The sequence below is a fragment of the Vulpes lagopus genome, chromosome 8 (assembly GCF_018345385.1).
Source record: "Vulpes lagopus strain Blue_001 chromosome 8, ASM1834538v1, whole genome shotgun sequence".
Classification (NCBI taxonomy): domain Eukaryota; kingdom Metazoa; phylum Chordata; class Mammalia; order Carnivora; family Canidae; genus Vulpes; species Vulpes lagopus.
This window is the reverse complement of record NC_054831.1, coordinates 96,922,493-96,947,925: the sequence shown is the minus strand read 5'-3', so window position 1 is coordinate 96,947,925 and position 25,433 is coordinate 96,922,493. Positions and strand designations below refer to the sequence as shown.

General features: G+C 36.0%; 1 protein-coding gene across 4 annotated transcripts in view; it reads left to right on the top strand.

Annotated features, from left to right (window-relative positions):
- The window catches only part of ERCC8 (ERCC excision repair 8, CSA ubiquitin ligase complex subunit), a 56,586-nt gene extending 44,355 nt beyond the window's left edge, over positions 1-12,231 (top strand). For all 4 annotated transcript variants that reach the window (XM_041766054.1, XM_041766052.1, XM_041766053.1 and 1 more), the window contains 3 exons: positions 1,061-1,258; positions 5,632-5,712; positions 11,845-12,231. In XM_041766054.1, coding sequence (XP_041621988.1) covers positions 1,061-1,258; positions 5,632-5,712; positions 11,845-11,913 — 348 coding nt within the window. In that variant the 3' untranslated portion in view covers positions 11,914-12,231. The remainder of the gene's footprint in view (positions 1-1,060; positions 1,259-5,631; positions 5,713-11,844) is intronic.
- Positions 12,232-25,433: the final 13,202 nt, after the last annotated feature.

The window sequence follows — 25,433 nt, the reverse complement described above, 5'->3', positions numbered from 1 at the left end:
TCTCAACTTTGATGAGACTTTAGATAACCTAGGGATCTTGTTAAAATGTAGATTCTAGTTGAGTGGCATTGGGATAGAACCTGGAATTTTGCTTTTTGAACTGCTGAGACGATGCTGATGTTGGGCTTGTGCCTTTGGCATACAGGCACAGAATTTTTATTTTTGTCCTAAATATGTAGTTATATAAAGTTGCAGTTATATACACACTATTTGTGTTCTCTGCTTTTTTATACTTAGTTTTTAATCCTTATTTCCTGCATAATTTTCATAATTACGATTTTTAATTACTATATAAACTCAGTTGTAACATTATTAGGAATTTACATCTATTTTTAGTTATTTTGCCATTCTAGATAATGCTTCATCGAATTCCTCTGGGCATACAGCTTTTTGCTGTTTAATTCCCTAAGATAAATTCTCAGGAGTAATTAGTAGGTCAAGGAGTAAGAATAACTTTCTTGTGTAGTGGGTACAGAGTTTCAGTTCTTCAGGATGAAAAGAGTTCTAGAGATTGATGATGATGGCACAACAATGTGAATATGATGTCACTTAATGGTGCACTTAAATATAGTTAAGATGGCAAATTTTATGCTGTATTTTACCACAATTAAAAATGTTTTAAGATAAAAAGTTATACACCCTCCCAAAAAAAAGAACGTCTTTGTATTTTGTTGCATAATAAATCATTTGGCCTTTTAGAAGCAATGACCAAATTACAGTGCCACCAACATGTTACTTCACTTGTAGCAGTATTCACTGTCCCAGGGTTTCTTGAAATTTTTGCTAAATGGTCTAAAGCAATAAAAGGTTACCTTAATTCGCATTTTATTTCTAGTGTAAATGTAAACATTTGCTTTTGTGAATTTTTTTTGTACTATTTGTATTTTCCTCTTATGTGAAATTAATTCTTTCTATTAGGACCTTGATTATTTTCTTTAGACTTAGTACAGCCCTTTCCATAGTATGATGCAATATTTTAAGTAAATGTTTTTTCTAGTCTTTGTTGTCTTTTTAATTCAGATTTAAGAAATGAGTAATGTTACAATTTTACATCCTACAGGTAAACTATGGAAAAGTTTGTAATGACAGCAGAAAAGGATTGAAATTCACTGTCTCCTATGGCTGCAGTTCAGAATTTGTTTTTGTACCATATGGTAGCACCATTGCTGTTTATACAATTTACTCAGGAGAACAGATAACTATGCTTAAGGGACATTATAAAAGTGTTGACTGCTGTGTGTTCCAGTCTAATTTCCAGGTAAGAATGATCCTTAAAGGAATTGAAAATGTTCAGGTAGCTAGCTTGTCAGAGTAGTTGTATATGAAAGAGTAAATTGTGACTTCAGTCTGAGGAATTACACTTTTAATCCACATTTGAGCTAGGATTTCTTAAATAGAGGATTATACAGTATAGAGTTTTAGATAGTATAGAATATTTGTATGAATCAATATAATATGTACAACTTGACTGAGATAAATTCTTTTGCATATGGGCTCCATTTATTTACCAGATGAAAATCTCTAGCAAATTAAAATGATGTCTTGTAGTCAATATTTTGGGAAAAGTTGGAATACATGTGTCTAATTTCAAAGTACAGTTTTTGTTGATTTATGTATGTGCAAGTCTGTCTCATTTTATTTCCTCTCTGTTTTCTGCCAGTGGCTGATCAGTTTAATTTTGAGTGTTGCAACTTACATGATTTCTTAAATACTTACGGTTTTTGTTTGTTTTTTATAGAGGCACTTTGGGACTCTGTGAATATCCCACTCCTCGTCTTACCAACAGAGCAGATTATTTTTTTTCAGAGAATATTGGCACAAATTACCTCATGTATTCCTTTAAATAAATCTCTAATATAGCAAGACTGTTGGTATTTTCTGTATTTTGTAGGTAAAGAAAATGAGGCTCATAAGACTTAAATACTGATAGGATGAAAATTCCATATTATAAGAACTAGGAAGGAGTTCATCACCTGGTGAAGTTCTTTATCATTTATTCGTTAATGCTAATTACTTAATTTGTGTCTGATACTATAGTAAGATATACAGCGCTTATTTTTCAGCCAGCACACATCTGTATGGCAATAGCTATTATTAAAATATTCAAATACATATATTACTGTTTGTTAAATAGGTGTTGCACTACGGCCCTTAAGTGACCTCTAGCTTCACCCCCTTTTTTGAGGCTTCCTAGATTATACCTCAACCCAGGACCTAGGAGGGACCTTCTTGATCCTGCTCCCACTCTATGGCTATTACCTCTTCTGATTGGTCAGTATCCTGATGTACTAGTTGTTAAATATTTTTAGAATAACTTCTGGGCAAAGAAGACTAAAACATCAGAGAAGTGACATCATGTGGTTTGCACAGAACGTGGTTATCTATTCAAAGAAATTCTTGAAATATTTCATCTCTTATGCAGAATCACTCAGAGACACAGCCAAGATTTTAAACCAGATATCCCGACTATAAATTACTGCTTTCCACCAAATCAGAACTTTGTAACAGGTGTGCCGAGAGGAGATTAAAAGAATGCCAAGATACTGATTTCCATCGGTCCCTGGAATAGTTGAGACAAGCCAACCACAGCCAGAAACCTGAGCCAGTCCTGACTAATACCAGATCTGTAGGTGCTACATACTTGGATTTTGAATCACTGCACAACATCAGACAGCTTCCAACTCTTATCCCATTAGATCCATTATGATTTTTTTAAAAGATTTTGTTTATTCATGAGAGACAGAGAGAGAGAGAGAGAGGCAGAGACATAGGCAGAGGGAGAGGGAGAAGCAGGCTCCATGCAGGGAGCCTGATGTGGGACTCAATCCCAGGTCTCCAGGATCACACCCTGGGCTGAAGGCAGCGCTAAACTGCTGAGCCACCGAGGGTGCCCCCATTATGATTTTTGAAAAGGGAAAATAATTCTAAGTCTCAAAAGTGAAATAGAATAGTACTTTGCATCCACTTACCGGTAGAACCCTTTTCCAAATTAAATATTATACAGAATTCACAATCTGAAAACAAAATTGATAGTTATGGTAATTTTAAGTATAAAAATCTAAAAGATATACCTACCATAGAAATAAATAATGAAAAAAAAGAAAGAAATGATGATAATAATGGATTATAACCCACTGACTAAAATAGGGATCCATGAATCTATTCAGGTATAAGTAAATAAACTAATAAATTGTAAGTCTAATGAGGAGTGGGTTATTTACAGAGTCCCAAAGTGCCTCTCTACAAAACACTAATTATGAATGTAAAATGTGTAATTTTTCCTTGAAGAAGCCTGGCATACATCACCTTAATCAAATGATCAAAGTTAACATCCCAGTTATGTGATATTCCTTCAGTGATAGTCGTGGCACAGATGCATCACCTGGGTTTAATCATGAAGAAATAGGAAAATTTGAAGGACATTCTACAAAATAACTTGTGTGTATATTCAAATTGTCATGGTTCCAGATTGAAGGAAGTTAGGAGACATGGCAACTAAATGCAGCCGTATGATTTTAATCTAGACGCTTTTGCTGTAAAAGACATTTATTCAGAACAGTTTGTGAAACTTGAATGGAATTTAAGAATTAGCAATTAGCTGAAAGTAGTATATCATTGTGAATTTTTTTATTATGTTGGATGCACCATAATTGTATGAGAATGTCCTAGGTCAAAGGAAGTATACACTCAACCATTAAAGAGTAACAGGACTCATGATGTCAACTTATCAACTTAGTCTCACATGTTGAAATTTTTTAAATCTAATTTCCTGAATGAACACTTACACTTAACCCCAAGACTTTAATACTCAATTCAGAACCCTCCATTTACCTGAAGTCCTTATTAGTTGTTGTAATTTAAGTGCTGTCTCTTGTAAGTTCTCTTTGTTGAACATCTGCAGAATTTCCTTTGTCTCCATCAGTGTGGCAATACTTAACCATAAGTTGCCTTGTAAGCTTGTCTGACCAAGCTGTCTTGGAGGTAGGTGTGTGTGTGTGTGTGTGTGTGTGTGTGTGTGTGTGTGTCTATCTTAAGAAATTCAATTACTCAAATGCACTGAACATTTGAAAATATCTTTGCATCATCCACAGTTAGCATAACTATATATTCAACATTAAACAATACAGTCTATAGAATTTTGTTCCCTACAGAAACTTTGATAATGTATAACTAAATCAAGTTTACTTTAATATTTTTATATCTATATTTCCTATAAATAACTTTATAATCTTAATTCCCCTTTATCTAGAACCCTTTTAAAAAAAATACTAATTGTACCATACTTCAAACTTTTTGAGATGAACAATAATAAAAAATAAATAATTGCAAAGCAGAGCAAGAAAAACGTTCACTATTAGAAATGTTTGGAGGCTCCTGGGTGGCTCAGTCAACTCAACTCTTGATCTGGGCTCAGGTCTTAATCTCAGGGTTGTACATTCAAGCCCCATGTTGAACATGTTGAAAAAAAAATTTGTGTAGAAATACAGAAATAAATTTGTGTAAAAAAACTACTTAGTCATTCAGAGTTCTACAACCACTTAACATTTTGCTGTTTTTTTCTTCTTTTTTCTTTTTAGACCTCTTTCCATTACATAACTTTTTTTTTTTTTTAACTGACCTAGGATTTTACATCCTGCTTTTTTCCCTTCGCATGATGATTCTGGTTTATAGCCTTCTCTTTTCTCTTGACAATGAATATTTTCCCATATCATTAAATATTCTTTAAAAACAAATTTAATGGTTATCTTATGCTGTGAATGGCACATAAATTTACATGTAAATCATTATCCTCCTTTTGGACAATTATTTCCATATTTTGTTATTTTAAATATAAGACTGCTGATATCCTTGAATTTCATGTCGATTTAGAAATGTTTACAAAAACTTTTGACCTGTATTGAGATTCTGTTCTGTAAAAAGATTATACCAATTTTTTATACCCTTTTTATGTGAGAGTATCTATTTCACTGACCCATAGGAATGTTTTTAATACTAGACAGTATAACATATTCCTTAAGTTTTATTGAGGACAGAAATGAACATTGTTCAGCCGTGTGTAAACAGCATATTAATAAAGACTTTGACATAGATTGTGCATCAACCCAAGCTTCCCCTTATTAAATAAACTTCTCAGTAGGCATGGCATATGGGTCTTAATGCTCTTCTGTTGAATAGCAGCCAGTTAGACAGCTGTGAGCTAAATAATATTTTTTGTGAAGTTCTGGCCTATTTTAGCTAGAAATTAATGTTTTCTTTATTGATGTCTTTATTACAACTCAGTTATTGACAGAGGACAAACTCTTGATCCCATCTTTTTCTCTGCTCTGACATTTAAATTAAATGGATACCATGATTAATTTAAAAAACACACTAAGTTGTTGAATCTTTCTTTAAAACTTTCAGGTTAGCAAGCTCTGATATATCCTAATGATATTTTAAAATACAAAACAAAACTTTACTGCATCTTAAACAAGCAAACAAAAAGCATCAGCTAAGTTTCTTTGGGGAATAGAAATAGAATTAATCTAATTGATCTAACCTAAGAATTAGTCCTTTAAATGCTGTATTCATTTCAAACTGGCATCAGCTTTAAAATGACCCACAATCACATCTCTATTTTCTGTGTTATAGGAACTTTATAGTGGCAGCAGAGACTGCAATATACTTGCTTGGGTACCATCCTTATATGAACCAGTTCCAGATGATGATGAGGTAAATATTACTTATACAAATTCATAGTGACTTCTAAATCATAAAGAAAATAGTTTTATTAATGTACTTCATATGAGAGAGACCTTTTTTTTTCAAAGATTTTATTTATTCATTTGAGAGAGAGAAAGAGAGAACACTAGTGGTGGAGTACAGGGAGGGAGAGGGAGAAGCTCCCCCACTGAGCAGGGAGCCTGATGCACAGTTTGATCCCAGGACTCAGAGATCACGACTTGAGCTGGAGGCAGACGCTTAACCATCTGAGCAAGCCATCAGGCACCCCATGAGAGAGACTTTTAAAACATGTCTTGCTGTTTCCAGATTTGGAAAATAATTTGCCTGTTATAACACATTTGGAAAATCCAGAAAAATATTGAAAGAACAACATAAATTTTTAAAGTTGAATTACTATTTTTTAAAATTTTTATTTATTTATGATAATCACACAGAGAGAGAGAGAGAGGCAGAGACACAGGCAGAGGGAGAAGCAGGCTCCATGCACCAGGAGCCCGACGTGGGATTCGATCCCGGGTCTCCAGGATCGCGCCCTGGGCCAAAGGCAGGCGCCAAACCGCTGCGCCACCCAGGGATCCCAAGTTGAATTACTATTAACACTTTAATTTACTTCATGTTTTTTCCTATGTATATATGGTTGTTTAAACATAGTTAATATATGCTGAGACACACAACTTGGCATCCTACTTTATTAACTTAATAAACCTTTTTCACTGGTTTAATTTGTAAATTTGTTTTTAACAACATAGCATGCTATCATTTATGTATCACAATTTAGTTAAATATATACCTATTTGGAGACATTTCTTTTGATTACTATAACCAAATCAAGGTAAATACCTGTTTATAAGTTGCTTATGTTTCTGATTGCTTATTTGGATAGATTCCTAGAAGCAGATTTTATCCCTTGAATTGTCATGTCTGACATATCTAAGGTTTTTATTCACACTCTCAAATTTTACCAATTTACATTCCTACCAGCAGTCTGTTAGTGCCTATCTTAGAGCATAAATTGATACAAATATGACCTATGGCAATGGGAATAAACAGCCTTAAAAATGTGGTGGGTAAACAAAGATGAGTAAGACATGCCCCCTGGCCTTAAGTAGTAGCCTCTATATTTTTTTTACTTCTATGTTACACTGTCTAAAGGTTCTATCCTTCCCACCAAAAATTATTTTACTAAACACTGTTAATCATCCCTGTTTATCTTAATTTCTAGGATATGAAAAGTCAAATGTCTAAAACCCAATATTTATATATATAATGTTTTAAAGTTGGAAATAAAATAATGCAGTTAGAAACACAAGTTAATCTTACCCAAGTCTTGGTATAAAAATGAGTTAATCTCACCCAAGTCTTGGTATAAAACAAAGCATCTTAAATGGAGATAAAAAGTATTAGTAGAGCAAGTTTAAAATTCTAAAAACATTTCTCACGTATTTAGTTCCTTTGTGAAAACATGACTGTCCAAAACCACATAGAAATGAGTTTTTATGGGGGTGGTTGGTACCGTTTAGCAGTTATGACAAAATCTATTTCATACCTACATTTGCAACTGCTGTGATTTACTATAGTATAAAGCCTATCACTTATTTTCTTTTGCCCCAATCCAAATAAAAGAGAGAAAAAACACAGTGGTAAATTTTCAAGCAGCTAGCCAACCGATGTATGAAGATTTTCAGATTTCATCACATGTCTAATTTAGTTTATTATGGTTTGATTAGTTTTAGTGTATAGCTGCTTTAAATGATTGAATATATTCTTTTATAGAAAGCTTAGTATGGCCAAATACCTTGGCTCAGCCATTTTTTTGCATTATTTAATTACTGCGTCCTCCTGTTTAGGAATTATTATATGCAGTAAATCCAAGTTAAAACTATAAAAAAAGAAACCCCCCCAAAAAGAGAAAAGACCAGTCAAGTCTATGTTAGAAGGTAAAGCAATAACTTACCAAATGAAAACAATAAAAATAAAAGTAAATCTATGATTTACATATGGAAAAAGGATAGAGAAAAACTAAATTGCTTAACTTATATAGTCTGTAACTGATGCTTTATTTTGTACAATGTTGTTATAGTCCTAGTTTGAGCTTCTCATCTAGAAGAATTTTTGCAAATGGGAAATTAAACTGAACAAGTAGAAAAGCAAATAGAGATATACAAAAAACAAGTTAGCTTTATATTTAAATTTTAGAGCTAAAAAACCTTATATTTCAAAATATACTGTTTATACACCACTTTAAGATAGCATCATTTTCATAAAATGGTACGTGCTAAAATTTTCACAAAACTGTAGTTTGAAAGATTCCTGTGAATGTAGGTAGAACATGAATGTGATCATGGTATAGATCTGAGGAGAGAAGTCTGTCTGCACCAGACCCTACTCTTTGCATGTACATTTACTATTTAACTCATATTTAAAAGTGTTTTTCTCTCACCTGTCAAATAAATGATGTTGCAGTTTCCCAGAAATAACACACTTAAAACAAAACATGCACATTCATATACACTTATTCAGTCTTCAGTTTCAGATAAACTAAATAATAATCATACTGGTAACTGTGTTTGAATCCCTGTTCTGCCATCCTTTATGGACTGAGGACAAGTTTATGATATCTCCAAATATCAGAATCGTCAAGCTAAATTGTTCTTCAGTCTCCTTTAAAATCCACCATTGAGATAAGATTACTTCCCCATCAACCAAAATATAATCTTTTAGCGGTATTTCCTCTGGTATCCAAGATAGAGGGGGAATTTAGTTCTACTTTAAGAAATTGAAGGGCATTGGGTGATAAAAAGTTTTATGGTCTTTAGCATAAATCTATGTATTCCTTAATTGGCAGTCTGTTTTATTATTATTCTGAGGACTCTGCCTTCCTTTTCCCCTCTTTTCCTAAAACTTGGTCATGGTCAAGGCAAGCCTATATAACTCTAATCATTTTTTCCTTCCTAAATCTATAGGGCAGCTACATTATAGTTTAAATCTGACCTGTCACCAAGAATCATACTTTATTTTGATAGTCACACAATACATAGCTGTTTTATTTATCACTGGGTAGATACGTACAGTTGACCCTTAAAAAATGAAGAGGGTTGGGATGCTGACTCCTACCCCCATGCAATCAAAAATCTTTGTGTAATTTTCAACTCCTCTGTAACTACTCATTAGTTTACTATTGACAGGAAGCCTTACCCATAACATAGCCAATTAACATATATTCTGTATATGTGTCATGTACTGTATTTTATAATAAATTTTTTATAATAAATAATAAAGTAAGCTAGAGAAAAGAAATGTTATTAAAATCATAAGGAAAAGAAAATAAATTTATAATACCATACTATATTTATCAAAAAAAAAAAAAAAGAAATTACATATAAGTGGATCCATGTAGTTCAAAGCCCTGTTGTTTGAGGCCAGCTGTAATCATTTCCCAACACAGACAGCCCTATATTGCACCCGTAGAGACTTTCCAATAATTACCAGTAAGAAATTTAGAAAATACCAAGATGTATATGTGGTAGATATGAGGGTTGGTTTTGTTCTTCCATTATTTGGACTTGAACTAGATCCCTTCTAAATCATGCTTCTCTATCTCCATAACATTTACAACTGTCTGTCAATAGAACAGGCAGCCTGGTGAGGTTCAAGCATAAAAAGGATGTCCACTAGGAGGAGTCGTTAGAGAAAAGTAATAGATGGTAATTAAACTTCATCAATGGGTCTCAAACAGTAATATGGGTACTACATCCATATACAACATTCTTACTATAGCTTTTAATTACAAGTAGGTTTTATTTGTGATTTTTTTAGCAATAAAATCTAACTGTAAGAATAGTACTATAATGCATTTATATTGTTATCCTTTATTACTATAAATACTAAAATTTATAGTATTTGTGTATTAGTATAGTATTTATCAAAATTTATGAATATTTCAGTTTTCACAATTTTGATTTATTTGCTCATAACAACAATAATTTGCAATGAAATATAATTTTGCTTTTCTCTTGAGTTTTCAAATGAAATTTAAATGTTTAATATTGGGCTTTCAGGGCAGCCCCGGTGGCTTAGCGGTTTAGCGCCTCCTTCAGCCCAGGGCGTGATCCTGGAGACCCAGGATCGAGTCCTTTGTTGGGCTCCCTGCATGGAGCCTGCTTCTCCCTCTGCCTGTGTCTCTGCCTCTCTCTCTCTGTCTGTCATGAATACATAAATAAAATCTTAAAATAAAATAATATTGGACTTCCATAGTGGAGTTAGGAAGCGTGACCTTTGTGTGGCTTATCCACTCAGGGACATTTTTGAGAGATTTCTAAGGCAGAGTTAAAGGCTTCTAAAGGTAGAGTAGGAGAGAGGACTCACCTAATCCCCAGGGACAAAACATCTTTATTTATTTTTTTAATTTGAATTCCAGTATAATTAACATACAGTGTTATGGTAGTTTTAGGTGAACAATATAGTGATTCAGTAATTCTGTGCATTACTCAGTACTCAGCAGATGGTGTACTTTAATCCCCTTCACCTGTTTCACCCGTGTTCATCCCAACCCTATAACCATCAGTTTGTTCTCTATGGTTAAGAAATATACATCTTTTAATAAACTCTCACTAAATAACCTAATTTAGTAGTTAAATTATAAACCCAGGAAGACAGGAAATTCAGTAAACATTTGGATGAAAAAATAAACTTTAGTATGGTACAAAAAATCAGTTGACTGCTAGAAATAAGTGAATAATTAGCTGAGGTTTGGTAATAGTTTTTTTTTTTATCTGGACATTTGAGATATCATAGAATTTGGTTTGTACAACTAAGTGATGATAGTCAACATTAAGTTTAATAATGGTGCCAGTAGTGGGCATTAGGCTTAAGTGATAGATTCTGATCCGTAGCTTTAACAGCCATGAAGAATACTTAAATTATTATGTCTTTTTCTGACTATCCTGGATGATATTGGGGAATTTACTAGAAGTTCACACTTTCTCTACTGTTATCACTGTTTAAATTTTAAGATTCTAAGTCATATCAAAAAGCAGTGAACATGCTTAGACATGTTAAGGGATTCCTCTTAACATAAAACATTGCTGTGTAGTGTAAAAGGCAGTATCTAAGGTAATAAAGGAGTACTTTTGGTGCTAATACATTGTTGGATTTGAGGTCTGAACACACTTGTAGCAAATGTAAAAGCTTAGAATAAGAAGCAAACCTGGCTCAAAATGACCAGATACTCAAAAAAATGAGTCCATCTTTAAAGTCCTTTAGTCATTTGCCAGAGAATAAGAAGGTAGCCATCCAAAAAGTTTTCTCAGAAAGTAAATTGATTTGAAATACCACAGATCATTAAAATTCCTCAAGTTGCTGATTATTTTTATTAGGGGGGGGCTCTAAAGTTGTAAGAATACTGTAATGTTTTGTTGTTTTAAATAAACACCATCCAAATGCATGATATCTTTCAAAGAAATCTCCCTGGAAAACCTATGAGCTAATGACAAACCTGTTACCAGTTTTGACGAATTCTTCATGCACTTGAGAACTGCCTTACCAGCTATGAAAAAATAAGTAAATCTCAGTACTTAATGACTCATATTAGTTTTTGGACTAAAAATGGTGTTACTCAGTTTGATTGAACACTTTATCCCCACATATGGTGTTTGTGTATTTGTAAAGTCTGGTCCATCGAAACAATAAAAGTTGCCAACATTAATATCTTGGGCTGTCAGGTCAGATTATAGACCTGAGTCCAGTCTTAGCCACATGTATGTTAATGTGCAACCTTCTCCAGATAATTCATCAGTGTTGCAGAAATGTCATAAGCAATAGCAACATCATAGCGTGTGCATGCACACAAGTGTGTGTGTGTATGTAGATGAATTTATATATACGTTTTGAGGTAATAACTTTGAAGGAAATATTGGTAATTTAGATAAATTCTGGCTTGTCTATTTAAAATGAAGTTACATTGCCTTACATTGTATGTGGAATATTACGTTACTTTAACTTTGAATTAACAATTATCATTATTTTCAAAATAATGTAATTGCTCTTCATTTGATATGTAACTATATTGTGAACCTAAAATTATGAGTTAAAACAATCAAATTTTCCTTTTTTCTTTTTTAGCCTACAACCAAATCACAATTAAATCCAGCATTTGAAGACGCATGGAGTAGCAGTGATGAGGAAGGATGACTCTCAATCCTGAGTACTTTTGTGTCTCTATTGATGAAACTTTTTTGTTTTGTTTGAAAGATTTTATTTATTTGAGAGAAAGACAAAGATAGCAAAGGAGAGAGCAGGAGCTGGAGGAGAGGGAGAAGCAGGCTCCCTGGCTGAGGCGGGGCTTGATCCCTGGACCCTGGGATCATGGCCTGAGCTGAAGGCAGTTGCTTACCTGACTGAGCCACCCAAGTGCCCCTGTATTGATGAAATTTTTAAAATGGGACTGTTTTTGTTGCTATTGTTTTCCTCCTATATGGTGACAGCTAAATTAGCCCTGAATTTGGGTGATTTTTTCACCCATATTTTAAAGTGAGTGAAGTATTTACATGAAATCCTGAAGCCAACTTTTATATAGTTTATATAATCAAAATGTATTTCCTTGGTCCCTGTTGCTATGGCCTGGGGCAGCCCTTGTTGTTATAGTACTCTCTCTATACTGAATCCTCTCTGTTGAGACACATCCTGGCAATCCCCAGGCCCTCATGTGGGACTTTGAGCACATTGTGTGAAGTATAAGATGCAGTCTCAGAGGATGAGCAAGTAAAGATTATCAGCACTGATTTTCTCCTACTAACTGTACCATAACCTTGTTCATTTTCACTTCCAATGATGCTTTTACTGCAGACAATCATAACAAAAATGATAGTTGAAAAGTTAGCATCCAGTTCTTTAATTCTTTTTTATTCATACATTCAGTTTTTACATGATTTCATTTAATCAACCATTGTATAGCTTTTAGTTAAATATTTTTGGACTCAGTCCAAAAAGTATGCATCACAGAAGGTTTTTAACTTGGAGGAAATCCCATGTTTCCTTTATTTTAATGTATCCTTGTACTCATGCTTGAACTCCCTTTCTGTGAATCTCATTACAAGTGACCAAGTCCTGATTCATTCATTAAAGCAGGAAATGCCCTAGTGGGAAATCTGGCTCAACATGAAATATTGTCATAAAATTTTTATTTTCTATTCTTCTTTTGTAATAATCCACAAGTGATTATCATGAAGTTAATCTTACTCTCCTTGTTCCTGATTCTTAACAGCAGGAGACTAGGAAAAGAGGTTTTTATAGCTTGAATAACAATTGTACAGTCATTGAGTTTTTAAGTGTGGATTAGGCTTCATATCAGACCTTCCTGGCCAAATGTTTAACATATATTTACTTTATAGTTGATTTTCTCAAACTCTGACCATTATACTATCACTTTTCCTCCTCTTGGTGAGGATGCTTATGACTTTGAGAATGTTATTGAAACTGGAAATGTTTTTTTAAACTTAAAAAGAAGTCTTCCGGGGGGATCCCTGGGTGGCTCAGAGGTTTAGCGCCTGCCTTCGGCCCAGGACATGATCCTGGAGTCCCAGGATTGAGTCCCACATTGGGCTCCCTGCATGGAGTCTGCTTCTCCCTCTGCCTGTGTCTCTGCCTCTCTCTCTCTCTCTCTCTCTCTCTCTCTCTCTCTCTCTGTCTCTCATGAATAAATAAATAAAATCTTTTAAAAAAAGGTCTTCCTTTAAGCTGCAAATGACTATATTTCTTCTTTCTAGTTATATAAATATATATGGTGATTGTAAATAATTCAAATAACATTAAAGCTTACAATAGTCACTTGAAATCATATCACCCTAAGGTAACTGCTGCTATCATTTTGGTGGCCATTCTTCCATGCATCTTTTTATGGCACATATAATTTTACATAATGGGATGTTTGGCATGCTGCTGCTGTCATGAAAATTCCTCTCCCCCACATCAGCACCTCCCGCCCCATCCGACAATCCACATTACTAACCACATATGCAACAATCCACATTATTAACCAAGTATGTATTCCTTCACATTACAATCCTATATGGACCTACGTAGATGTCGATGGAGAAGTATTTTTATTTTGCAAATATGAGATATATCCAGTTCTTTCTTGATTTTTTTTTCCAGTTATAGTTCATAGGAATCTCTGTCATTTGGTACAAATGTGCTGTCTATACTTTTATCTTTTGTATTCTTGATACTCTGGCCTTTGGAGTCTTGATCATGGTGACACTGCCCCCCTCCTAGAACTAGCTAATTCCTGAGGTAACAGAAGACTCCCTTGGGAGCATACATTTGATATACAAACGAACCAATCCAGAGTCCATACCCCCAATCCTCATACACCAAGGCAATATTCCCCCTGCCCTGCCCTAACTCACCCCAGAGCTACCCCTATGTGCCAGAGTTTACTGCAATTATTCAAACTATCCAGTGCTAAAATTACTCAGTGTACTTACCTTGCTGCCTCACTCAATCCTTCCCATAAAAACTCCCAATAAAGGCTCTGGGCCATGCTCTGCCCTTTCCTTTGAGAGGTGGTGTTCTGACCAACCATGGTCCTTCCCCTGTGGCCCTGAATAGCATGGTATGCCATGTCTTCTGGTTTTAGGAATTTGTGAGTATAAACTTATTCCTTCATGACAATCATTTCTGGGTCTGCATGTCTTACTGTACCTGATGAGAACAATTCCGGGTGAAAATCTTAACACAGTTGGCACAGCAAGCTGGGTGGTTTAACACCAAATGGAAATGATATGTCCTTAAACTTCTCTTAGTGTACTAACTCTGTCTTAATAGTGGCCACTGCCTGAAAGAGCATCCCTGATTTTGGTACACTTGGTCTTCGGCGACTACTGCACTGTGTTGTTTTGTTGTTGCTGTTGTTGAGTATTGCCTTGATTTCCTGATCTAAAGGGGGCAGTTGACATATTTCCCCGCAATGGTGGACCACCCAGCGTCCAGAACAGAACCTTTGGGGGTGTATAGGTAATTGGCTACATCTTGAAAAGTTCCCTCCAAAGTGGATGAGAAGTGACTACCCTCCTAGTGCATGGGAGTTGAATTCACTAACTGGTAGCAGTGACAAGCACGGAGGCTGTCTGAGTCATGGAGATGAAAGTACCTACTGTCTGGGACATTACAGGCTGTTTTTGCTTGCTACTGTCTCAAGTGACTTGTTCCCCAAACAACTGGGGTCTAAGAAGTACCATCTCTGGAGATCAGTGGCACAGTGTTTAATGAAAAGGAGAAGAAAGGAGCATCTGGTTCTAGCTCCCACTGAAAATCCTGAAGAGGTGATCCAATTAATGTTTAAAAATGTGGAACACCTAAGCAGCTCTCTTAAGAGCTGCTGCTTATCACCATGCAAAGGGTCTCATGCTCAGGAGAAAAAAAATGTGAAACATAAATCTGATGCCACCATTGCTCTCCCAAATGTGGAATGTAGCTCATCTAAGGTTGATTGGGACATCCTAGAAAAGGATGTGTGGTTCTCCTGTGAGCAACAGACTCAGGACTCAGGACCATCAGGAGCTTATTAGGCAAACATCTAAAAGATTTTAAAAAAGAAGACGAAAAGGAAAAAGTTCAGCTGCCCAGAAATATAAGCCCTTCTAAAAGATTCTGCTCTTTAGAAAGCAGGAGTATGAGAAAAGGACTGAATATTTTGTGGACTGGCCCATCCCAGGGAGAGATTGCCTGGAGTCACCTGGACCTCTGCTTTCCTCTTACCATCCAGAAAAAGAAAGTAAAGACTGAGCCTTCAAGGGGTAAAAGCCTGAAACAGGGAGAAAACGAGGAAAAAGGACTGCCACCATCACTAGCCACAAGCCCAGGGGGAAAAACAGAGCTTTAAATCTTAGATACTAAGCAGATACCGCTCTAGCAAACAGAGTGCTTGTCCTAGATTATTTACTGATTTAAAAATAAAAACAAAAAGAGCAGGACTTTAGATTTAGGGGGAGAAAGTAAAAGATAAGTAATATATACATATATAACAATATATACATATGTGTAATACATATAATATTAAAGTTTTATAATCTAACTGGAAATTAGATTTATATACTAAATTTATATACTAGGGCAGCCCCGGTGGCACAGTGATTTAGCGCTGCCTGCAGCCCAAGGCGTGATCCTGGAGACCCTGGATTGAGTTCCACTCCACGTCAGGCTCTGCATGGGGCCGCTTCTCCCTCTGCCTGTGTCTCTGCCTCTCTCTCTCTCTCTCTGTGTGTCTCTATGAATAAAAAAAAAAAAAAGAACCCTTATTTTTAAAAAATTAAAAAAATAAATTTATATACTAAATTTGTTTATAATTTAGTATATAATTTATATACTAAATAATATATACTAATATGTATTTTATACTAAGTAATATACTAAATATATACTAATTATATGCTAAATAATAGATACTAATATAATTTATATACTAAAGAATTTATATAACAAAAGTATAAAGGGGGCACTTTATGGTGGATTACTACAAACATTAATGCCGTGGTCCCATCCATTAGCTTCCCCATACCCAATATCAAATATTAGGATTACTGATTCTGTTCAAACAACTGGTAAATATTTTGCTGCTGTAGCTATGGCTCATGTGTTCTGTTTAGTGCCTATTTCAGCAGCCTCTCAGCTGCAGTTTGCTGTAACCTCACAGGGACACAGGTATGACATTACATTGATGACATCCTTTTCCAAGGAGACTCATTTGATAATACTCATTTAGGATAAACAGTTCCAACATCTTTTAGTACTTTTGAGTTTCTGATAGCAACATATTCTTTATTTACGAATTTTACTTCCAAATTAAAATCAACAGGAACTCCCATTAGTGCCATCAAGGACTCCATTTAAGAGACTTTGACAACCTCTTCTCATGCATCCTGGAGTCTCTGGACCTTTAGGATAGCCATAAGTTGCCCAAGGGCTTCTGATGCAAGAAACTGCCACCCTCGGCTTTGTACTATACCCCATTAAGACAACAAGTAAAATATATGTGAGGCTCTCTGGAAAATAGAGGCTCTCACAGAGTCTGTGACCTTTCATACCCGGTAGCCTATTAAGTTTTAGGTCACGAAAATAGCCCACCAGGACTCAGTCCAACTACCAACGCCTCCTTGAGATAGGATGGAGCCAAACCTGGGCTCTCTGTTATATTGCACCTGCAGGAGGAAGTGGCTTCCTCTATCCTCAGGCCTTTGCTGGATGCCATGGTGCTAAGGGATATCACCCTTCCCCTTAATCATTTGGCTGCCTGGGAAGAATCCTGGGATTAACGGAATGAACAGCAATGGGAGTACCCAGACTATGCAAATGGCACTGCTAGCCATCATACATGATGGAGCTCAGTGGAAGGTTGCTGCTTTCCACCTCTTAGCCAAGATGTCCCTAATGAAGGACAGGACCCAAGAAATAATGCACTTGGCCAAACTTTATGCAGTTATCCTAGTGCTCCATGCCCTAGCCAGTAAGTAGCTTCATCTTTAATTATAAGCTATTGGGCCACTGCCTAAAAATTGGCCTTTTCAGGGAGAAACAAATGAGCAAACTGGGACTCTCTTTCCCCACACATACCCCAAATCTAAATCAAAATTACACATCTCCAGCTATATTAAGGTCACAATACAATGCCTTGCCTGGACAATCCATACTACTTTCAGAGTTATAGACTTATAATAAGCAAGACACACATTTTACTTCTCAAAATACACAGTGCTAATCTTTTGGAAAAAGTAGTCAATAGAACTTTCATGTCCCTATTTGGTCCCAAATAACTAGTTTAATTGATATAATGGCCTTCTCAAATAACTCGTTTTTGAGTTCTTTTCAGATAAATGGACCCCTGAAGGGTCTCTTATCTTGTTATACACCTTTTCTTAATTCAAGGCCCTTTTGCCAAATTACACCTCACATCAATTTAGAAAGCTTTTCCATTGCCCTTTCCTACATTTAAAGGGAGAAGTGTCCTCCACCTCCATGTATATAAACATTATTTATAGGACCCTTTTTATAATGTTTTTCCCTGTCTTTATACATTGTTTATCATTCCTCGATTCCAGAAGGGCTGGAGGCCATACCAAGGGTACATACTCTTCTGGAACCTTTTATCCAGATTGTCTATGGATCAGACAGCTATTCATCTAATATATGACTCATTTGAGCCTAAACTTCCATCAAAAAACAAAAACCCTATCAGATACAGCCACATAACTTTCTGTTGACTGTTGGTCTTATTACCACTGGTCTGCATAATTTCATTAATTTACAATCTGGAGACCCAAACCCTCTAAATAAGCCATTGTTTCAACCAAATATGGCAAATGCTGAGACGCATGTCACCTCAAGTGGGTACCCCTTTGGAAAGGATACTCCAGTTCCACATCCCAGATGGCACTGCCCCAGGCCAAGACCACACCATTTTGGCACTGCCACAGGCCAAGACCACACCATTTGTTAAGTCACCATTTGGAGGTGACTTAACATCAGGTGCTAAAACCTGAACCCCACAGGTGCCTATGAGCTGCTTCTCCTAAAGCACAAATTGGATACAGGACATTTTTGCTTTTCTTTGATAGTAGAAATCCCATTATGTTTTTTTTTTCCTCATTATGTTTTTGAGCTTACTGTCTGCTTAGCCCGTGATCCAGCTACAGTCTTTATTCCCTGCCAAAAGGCACACTCTTACCCTCCCATGCCCATACATATATCTCATAGAAGTTACTTCGATCTGCCATTCTAAATATTAGTGGAGATTATTGCTTTTTCCTGAGGTACCTGCTTCATATCAGTAAAATCCTTCAACCCTCTGGGAAGAGAACCATATACTTCCCAAGACGTTTTCCTCCTCTCATTTTGATCTCCCACCATGACCACCACAACCATTCTTTTCCTCTTGGTTATACATGATGTCACTAATCTTTACATACACTTTACTAACTTACCACACTACATACCCTACAACAAAATAACCGCTGGACCTGCCACCTTGATATGTACATATACTCTCATACTTGTAATATACTTTACAACTCCATGATACTGTTAAAGACCCTAAGAAGTTCAGATCTATTTCCCTGGCTAATCCCACATAAATTGAAAATCTAGTTAATGGCTGACCTATAAGAACTCCTTATACCTCTATTTATGTTCCTTTATATGAGCATGGTAAAGTGTTTTCTACACTGGTCAGAGTATCTTATGCCATTCTCCCCACTAGCTTCACCTCGAAGTTCCTTGATATGATGTAATAGTATTAATTACATTTTCTTATTTTCTGTATTCTTGATACTCTGGCATTTGTGGCTTTCATCCTGGCAATACTGCCCCTTCCAGGACTAATTCCCAGAGATAGCAAATAACTCCCCTGGAAGTGAGTCTTTGATATACAAACCAATCAATCCAGAGTCTACACCCGCAGCCATCTCCTTTATCAAACTCACTGTGATCAAACTCATGGCAACGCAGTATTCCTACTGTTCTAAATCACCTCGGCCAGGAACCAGACAACTAGAGACCACCCCAATAGCCCAGAGACCACCAAAACTTTTCAAACTGCCCAAACCTAAATTTATTTAGTATACCTACCTGCTTCATCCATTCCTTGCCACAAAACCCCAGCAAAGGCACTGGGCCATGCTCTGTCCTCCCTTTCTACCTCCTAACTAGCCATGGTCCTTCTCCATGTGGCCCTGCATGGCATGGTGTGCCCTGACTCCTGGGTCTGGGGGATTTGTGGGTATAAACTTTCTCCGGCATGACAATCATTTCCCTGTCTTTGTGTCTTAGAACAAATCCTGTGTACAAAATTGCACTAAGTCGTTCTTTTTATTAACTGCTCAATATTCCATCTAGTGAATGTTCCACAATTTCTTTAGCCAGTCCCCTGTTTAGGGCCACATGTACAGTTGCAAAGACTGTGAACTATCTATTTTCCTTAGGTAACATACTTGGGTGATATCTGTAGTTATTAAATATCTTATTTTCCTCTGAGAGAGGAAATGATCATTTTGCTGGGTGTACGACTGTTGGGTTGCAGGCCTTTCTTAGTGTGTAACTATTATGTCTACTTTCTTCTGGATTCTTTTATTGCAAATGAGAACTCCAAAACCGCTTTGATTTTTTCCCTTTCTTGGGAACTCATTCTTTATAGCTGGAAGCTTGTCATCTGTGAGATTTTTTTCCTCCTTATCTTTAGAGTGCCATAATTTTATCAAAATTTCTGATAAGTCTTCCCCCACCTTTGTCTAAGTTATAAGTTTTGTAAACAAATACATTGATTACTTTCTATTTAAAAATTTTTTTCTCTGTATTGAGATGCTATATACTGAGCCTGAATTTAAAAAACTTTTGAGTATCATTAGAGCAATAAACTTAAAAATCAGCCGAACCATGCCAGAAATGAAACTGACAAAAAGCCTGGCCAGCTTACTATTTTGCCTTTCAAAAAGTATATCAGGGAAAGATAATTACACAAAGGAAAATAATCACTTTGCTTTGTATTGTGATGAAGTTTCCAGGGGATCCCTGGGTGCCTTAGTGGTTTAGCACCTGCCTTCAGCCCGGGTGTGATCTTGGGAGTCCCAGATCGAGTCCCACATCAGGCTCCCTGCATGGAGCCTGCTTCTCCCTCTGCCTGTGTCTTAGTATCAAGCCCTTCCCCTGGCTTCCTGCTCAGTGGGGAATATACTTGTCCTTCTCCCTCTTTCTCCCCCCCTCCCCCTCACGCACGTATACTTTCTGTCTCTGAAATAAGTAAATAGAATCTTAAAAAAAAAAAAAAAAAACTAAGGGAAAGAAGACGACAAACAATTGTATTGTGACTCCTCTTAATTTTCCATGCTTGAGAGTCTGCAAATGGCCTGTATACTCCTGACTAACCATTTCTGCTTATCCTCACCAGGGTACTGGCAAACTTTGTGCTAGTAGGTTAATAACGGCTCTCCCAAGGCTTTTTAAGAAATAAAATGTCACAATCCTAAGCTGATTTTTTATTTTGTCACCAAAACACAAGGGAGTGATAGTTAAAACCAGCTTCCTCAAGCTTATGTTTTTTTGTTCTCACCATCTGTCAGTGGTTATTGCTAGGCCTGGCCAGTGGCTTGTTTCCTCGGCATTGGTGGTCAGCTTTTGAAGGCAACAAATGATTGGCTCAAGTGATTGGTGCCAATTCTCTTTTGTTCATCTCATTCTTTGTGGCAAGAGTAGCAACATCACTAAATAAGGGCCTCTTAACACCTTCCTGTTCAAACAGCTGCAGGAGCTAGAGAGCTACTACTTCGCAGGTGGCTCACGCGTATATCCAGCTTCTCTTCACCCTGTACAGTAACATCATCCACTGGCGTGTGACTCTGTATTTTCTATATAAATGTACTGTTAAAGTTATGCTAATGTGAGGCATAATCCTAAGTCTTTGATCATTGAATTATTAACTTTTATGTACCATTTTAGTGTTACATATATTATATATGCAAAATTTTTTAGAATTTCAATAAGAACTGTGAAAAAAAAGTATTCCAAATAACTCAGTGGTGATTACTATGAACATTAAAGAATGGTAAGATTATTAAAAAATAACTGTAATAGTTTCATAAAGAAATAAATAAAAATAAATGGACTGGAAATCAGAAGCCCAGATCTTTAATCTTAGTTTTATTACCAAGTAAACAGATGAATTTGATTAATATTTTTACTTCCTTTTTCTCATTAGTTAAAAAAGGAGAAAATTTGGGCAGCCCAGGTAGCTCAGCGGTTTAGCGCTGCCTTCAGCCCAGGGTGTGATCCTGGAGACCCGGGATCGAGTCCCATGTTGGGTTCCTACATGGAGCCTGCTTCTCCCTCTGTCTGTGTTTCTGCCTCTCTCTCTGTGTCTCTCATGACTAAATAAATAATTTTTTGAAAAAAATTGGAAGAGAAAAGTTTTAAATTCATTTCTGCTCCAAAAAAATCACACACTGTAATATTTAGAAAGCGTTTTAAAATGGTATTTACTGTATGAAATATGTAAGGAGAGGGTTTTATTCAAGATTAAATGAAGCTCATTGAAGGCAAAGGTGGAGTGTCTTTATATAAAAGTTTCATAAAGGGATGCCTGGTTGGCTCAGTAGTTGAGCATCTGCCTTTGGCTCAGGGTATGATCCCAGAGGCCTGGGATTGAGTCCCACATCGGGCTCTGCATGGACCTTGCTTCTCCCTCTGCATATGTTTCTGCTTCTCTCTCTGTGTGTGTCTTATAAGTAAAGTCTTTAAAAAAAAAGTTTCATAAATTATATCATACTGAATGGACATAACAGATTCTAATGGAATGAACATGTTGTTTTGCCTAAATTAAAACTTTAGTTCCCATCTATATTATTATGGAACTGCCACTGATTAGCTGATAGATTAAGCAAGTTTATTAGCATTCCTGAGCTAGCTTCTTCATTTGTGGAAAAGCAATATAATATACCTTATAGAGTTGTAAGAGTAAATGAAATAAAGTCCTGATATATGAGAGTTGTTGAGCTAATAGAATTCTAAAATCTCTAGATTATTGGGCTGTGAGCTCTTGTCAAAATTCTCTCAAATTTCACCTCAGAACATGGTCTGCTTATTTATTTTGCCCTTCTCTGCTCTTCTAGAACTTACACTCCACGAGGTCAGGGGTTTTATCTGTTTTGTTTATTGCTGTATCCTCAGCACCTAGTACACTGCTTGACAAATAGAAGATGCAGAAAATGTATATATGTGCATTGAAGTAATTAGCAAATAACACCATTACCAATTACCTAACTACTAAACAATTCCACTCGCAATCTGTAAATGATAAAGTGTTTAAATGAGAGTGCCATTCTTATAATGTATGAAATTTTAAGTATTATTAGGTATTAGTTAATAGTTTGGGCATTATATTAATCTTGCAGTCTTCTTACAGAGTGGCAAAGAGCCCTTTTCTCAAGGTTTTTATTGGCCTGTACACCCAACATAGATCCTCCCTGAATCGATGACTGCTATATACTGCGGACTTGCTTTGTGAATCTCAATAGCTAAATAAGATTAGAAGAGCTAAATGAAGGCTTGAGTTCAGATTTCTTTATGTGGTCCCCTCCAACTCAAGCCCATTCCCACCTGTTAGTTATCATTATGATTAGACGGAACTTCCCTATTGCCTTTGACTCTAAAGTTCTGGGCCTTCTCTTGTTTGCCCTCATTATGGAAAAATGACATAAATCTTTATGCTCAGAAGGAATGCAAGAAAGGCAAGATGGAAGCTCACAGTCTCACATGATTACGAAGGTCAGGAGAATATGGTAAACAAGTGAACGGGTGGGAGTAACAAAAATCAAATATGAAAGGTATAATCATATCCTTTATTTTTATTGTGCTTTGGTACAAGCAAGTAACATAAACATATTAGAGACTAAATTTTCTGATACAATATTCAAACACCCAATTAGATATTTTGGTTATTATTATTTTTGTCCAATCCATTCTTTTTTATTATCTTGAACCAGAGAAATGTGACATTTTTCTTCTGCTTCATCTGGAAGGAATAATAATTTTCTTCAAATTAATAATGTGTAAATTTTTCACAGATGTTATTGTTTTTTAATTTTTTTTTTAAGATTTTATTTATCCATTCATGAGAGACACAGAGAGAGAGAGAGAGAGAGAGAGAGAGGCAGAGACACAGGCAGAGGGAGAGGCAGGCTCCATGCGGGGAGCCCAATGTGAGACTCAATCTTGGGACTCCAGGATCAGACCCTGGACTGCAGGCGGCGCTAAACCGCTGTGCCACCGGGGCTGCCCTGTTTTTTAATTTGAATTCAAGTTAGTTAACATCTAGTGTAGTATTGGTTTCAGGAGTAGAACTTAGTGACTTATTACTTACATATAACAGCCAGTGCTCATCCCACCAAGTGTCCTCCTTAATGCCCATCACCCATTTAGGGCATCTCCCTTCTCATATCCCTCCAGCAATCCTCAGTTTGTTCTCTATGGTTAAGAGTCTCTTATGGTATGCCTTCTTCTCTATTTTAATCTTATTTCATTTTTCCTTCCCTTCTCACTGACAGGGTTTTCTAAAACAGATTCCTTGCTCAGTTCATTTGAATATTTAAAATATCTGAGTTATTTATAGAATTCAGTTCATGGTTATTTTTTAGAGCTACACTTCCAAACACTAACTTTTTTTTTTTTTTAGCTTTTTATGTACATCAGTATTAGCTAAGAAAAGGCAAGCTGATACAAGTTCATTTTTATAAATTTTTAAATCAAATAACTTTTTTAGAATCAATTCTTAAGTCCACAGGGGTAATCATCATTTAAATTTCTGAAAAAAATCTGCATACAAGAGTAGACCAGATGTTTCCTGGTGAAGTGAGTTTCCCAAAGGCACAATTTAGTTAGAAATAAGATGAATAAAATGAATGATTTGTTTGTGTAACTGGTTGTAAACACACTTGTAGAGAAATAGAGTATGTATGATGTCAACCAAAGGCTCAGTCTTTGACTAAATCTTCATTAATGCGTTTAGCTGATACTTTCTTTAGATAACACAAACCATATTCTTAAAAATACCCGCCCTCTCCACCCCCCAAAAAACCTCAGTCTCATACCACATCTACTGTGCCTACAATTCATCAAGAAAACATTGACATGTGTCCTGTAGTTCAAACCCTGGTTGTACATCCATTTCATGTAGTATTCATGGCTGCATTCAAGACATGTTCTCTTTTTCTAATTTAAATGTAACCTCCAACTGAATATTATGAAATATTTGTATGTTGTATGCAAACTGCCAGCATGTATTTAAGTTCAGTAAAGCAAGTCCAGCGTTAGCACTGACTTGCCAGAGTACCACCTGCATCCTTGAACTCACCTCACTCAACACAAAAATAATTTCCTGATATGCCTATTACTGGCATGATACCCAAAAGCTATTCAAACACTTAAAACCTTCCAGATATCACAAATGACCATAGCTAATAGGGTGGTATTTATCTTTTATATCTATATTGTCATTGGGGAGTGCAGGGGATTTTAAATGATATAATCTTTTTGTGTAACTTTGTGCTTTTACCCCCAGCTTTAACATGCTAAGAAATGTTATGTTAGACTTATATTTGCAAATGGAAGTTTCTGTTCAGGATGCAATTTCTGCTGTAGTCAACCTTTTTATCAACCCCACCCTGGCAAGAGCTTTTCATGCCAAGATTTTTTTTTTTACTTAATACATTTTACACCATTAACACTGTAATTCCAGCCCTTGTTTGCAGTCCATTAAGGTTTTCATCAAGTTAACTTTGCCATTAACATGTCTTTGTTATTCTGGTCATACTTCTTACTGTGGTTCGTCTCATAATAGCTTCTTTTAAGTCATGTAAGTTTAATACAGTGTGCATTAATATTTGGTGTGCAGTATTTGCCACATAGGAATAGACTACTTCCACAATGACATGTGCTCTTCAACTAATCCTGAAATACGTGGCTATATTAATCTGTCATTTTCTCCTTTTCAGTGCAGGGAAAAACAGTGTGATGTGATGATAAATGGCCAACTCCCAGGCAACGTTAGGAAGACATCCAGTAGTGGTGGCAACAGTGATAAACCTGAGAACACCTGCCCAATGGCAGCGTTTATGAGTTAGGGTTAGATTTACCTGACAGCCCAAAATAACAGAGCTGAAATAAAACATAAA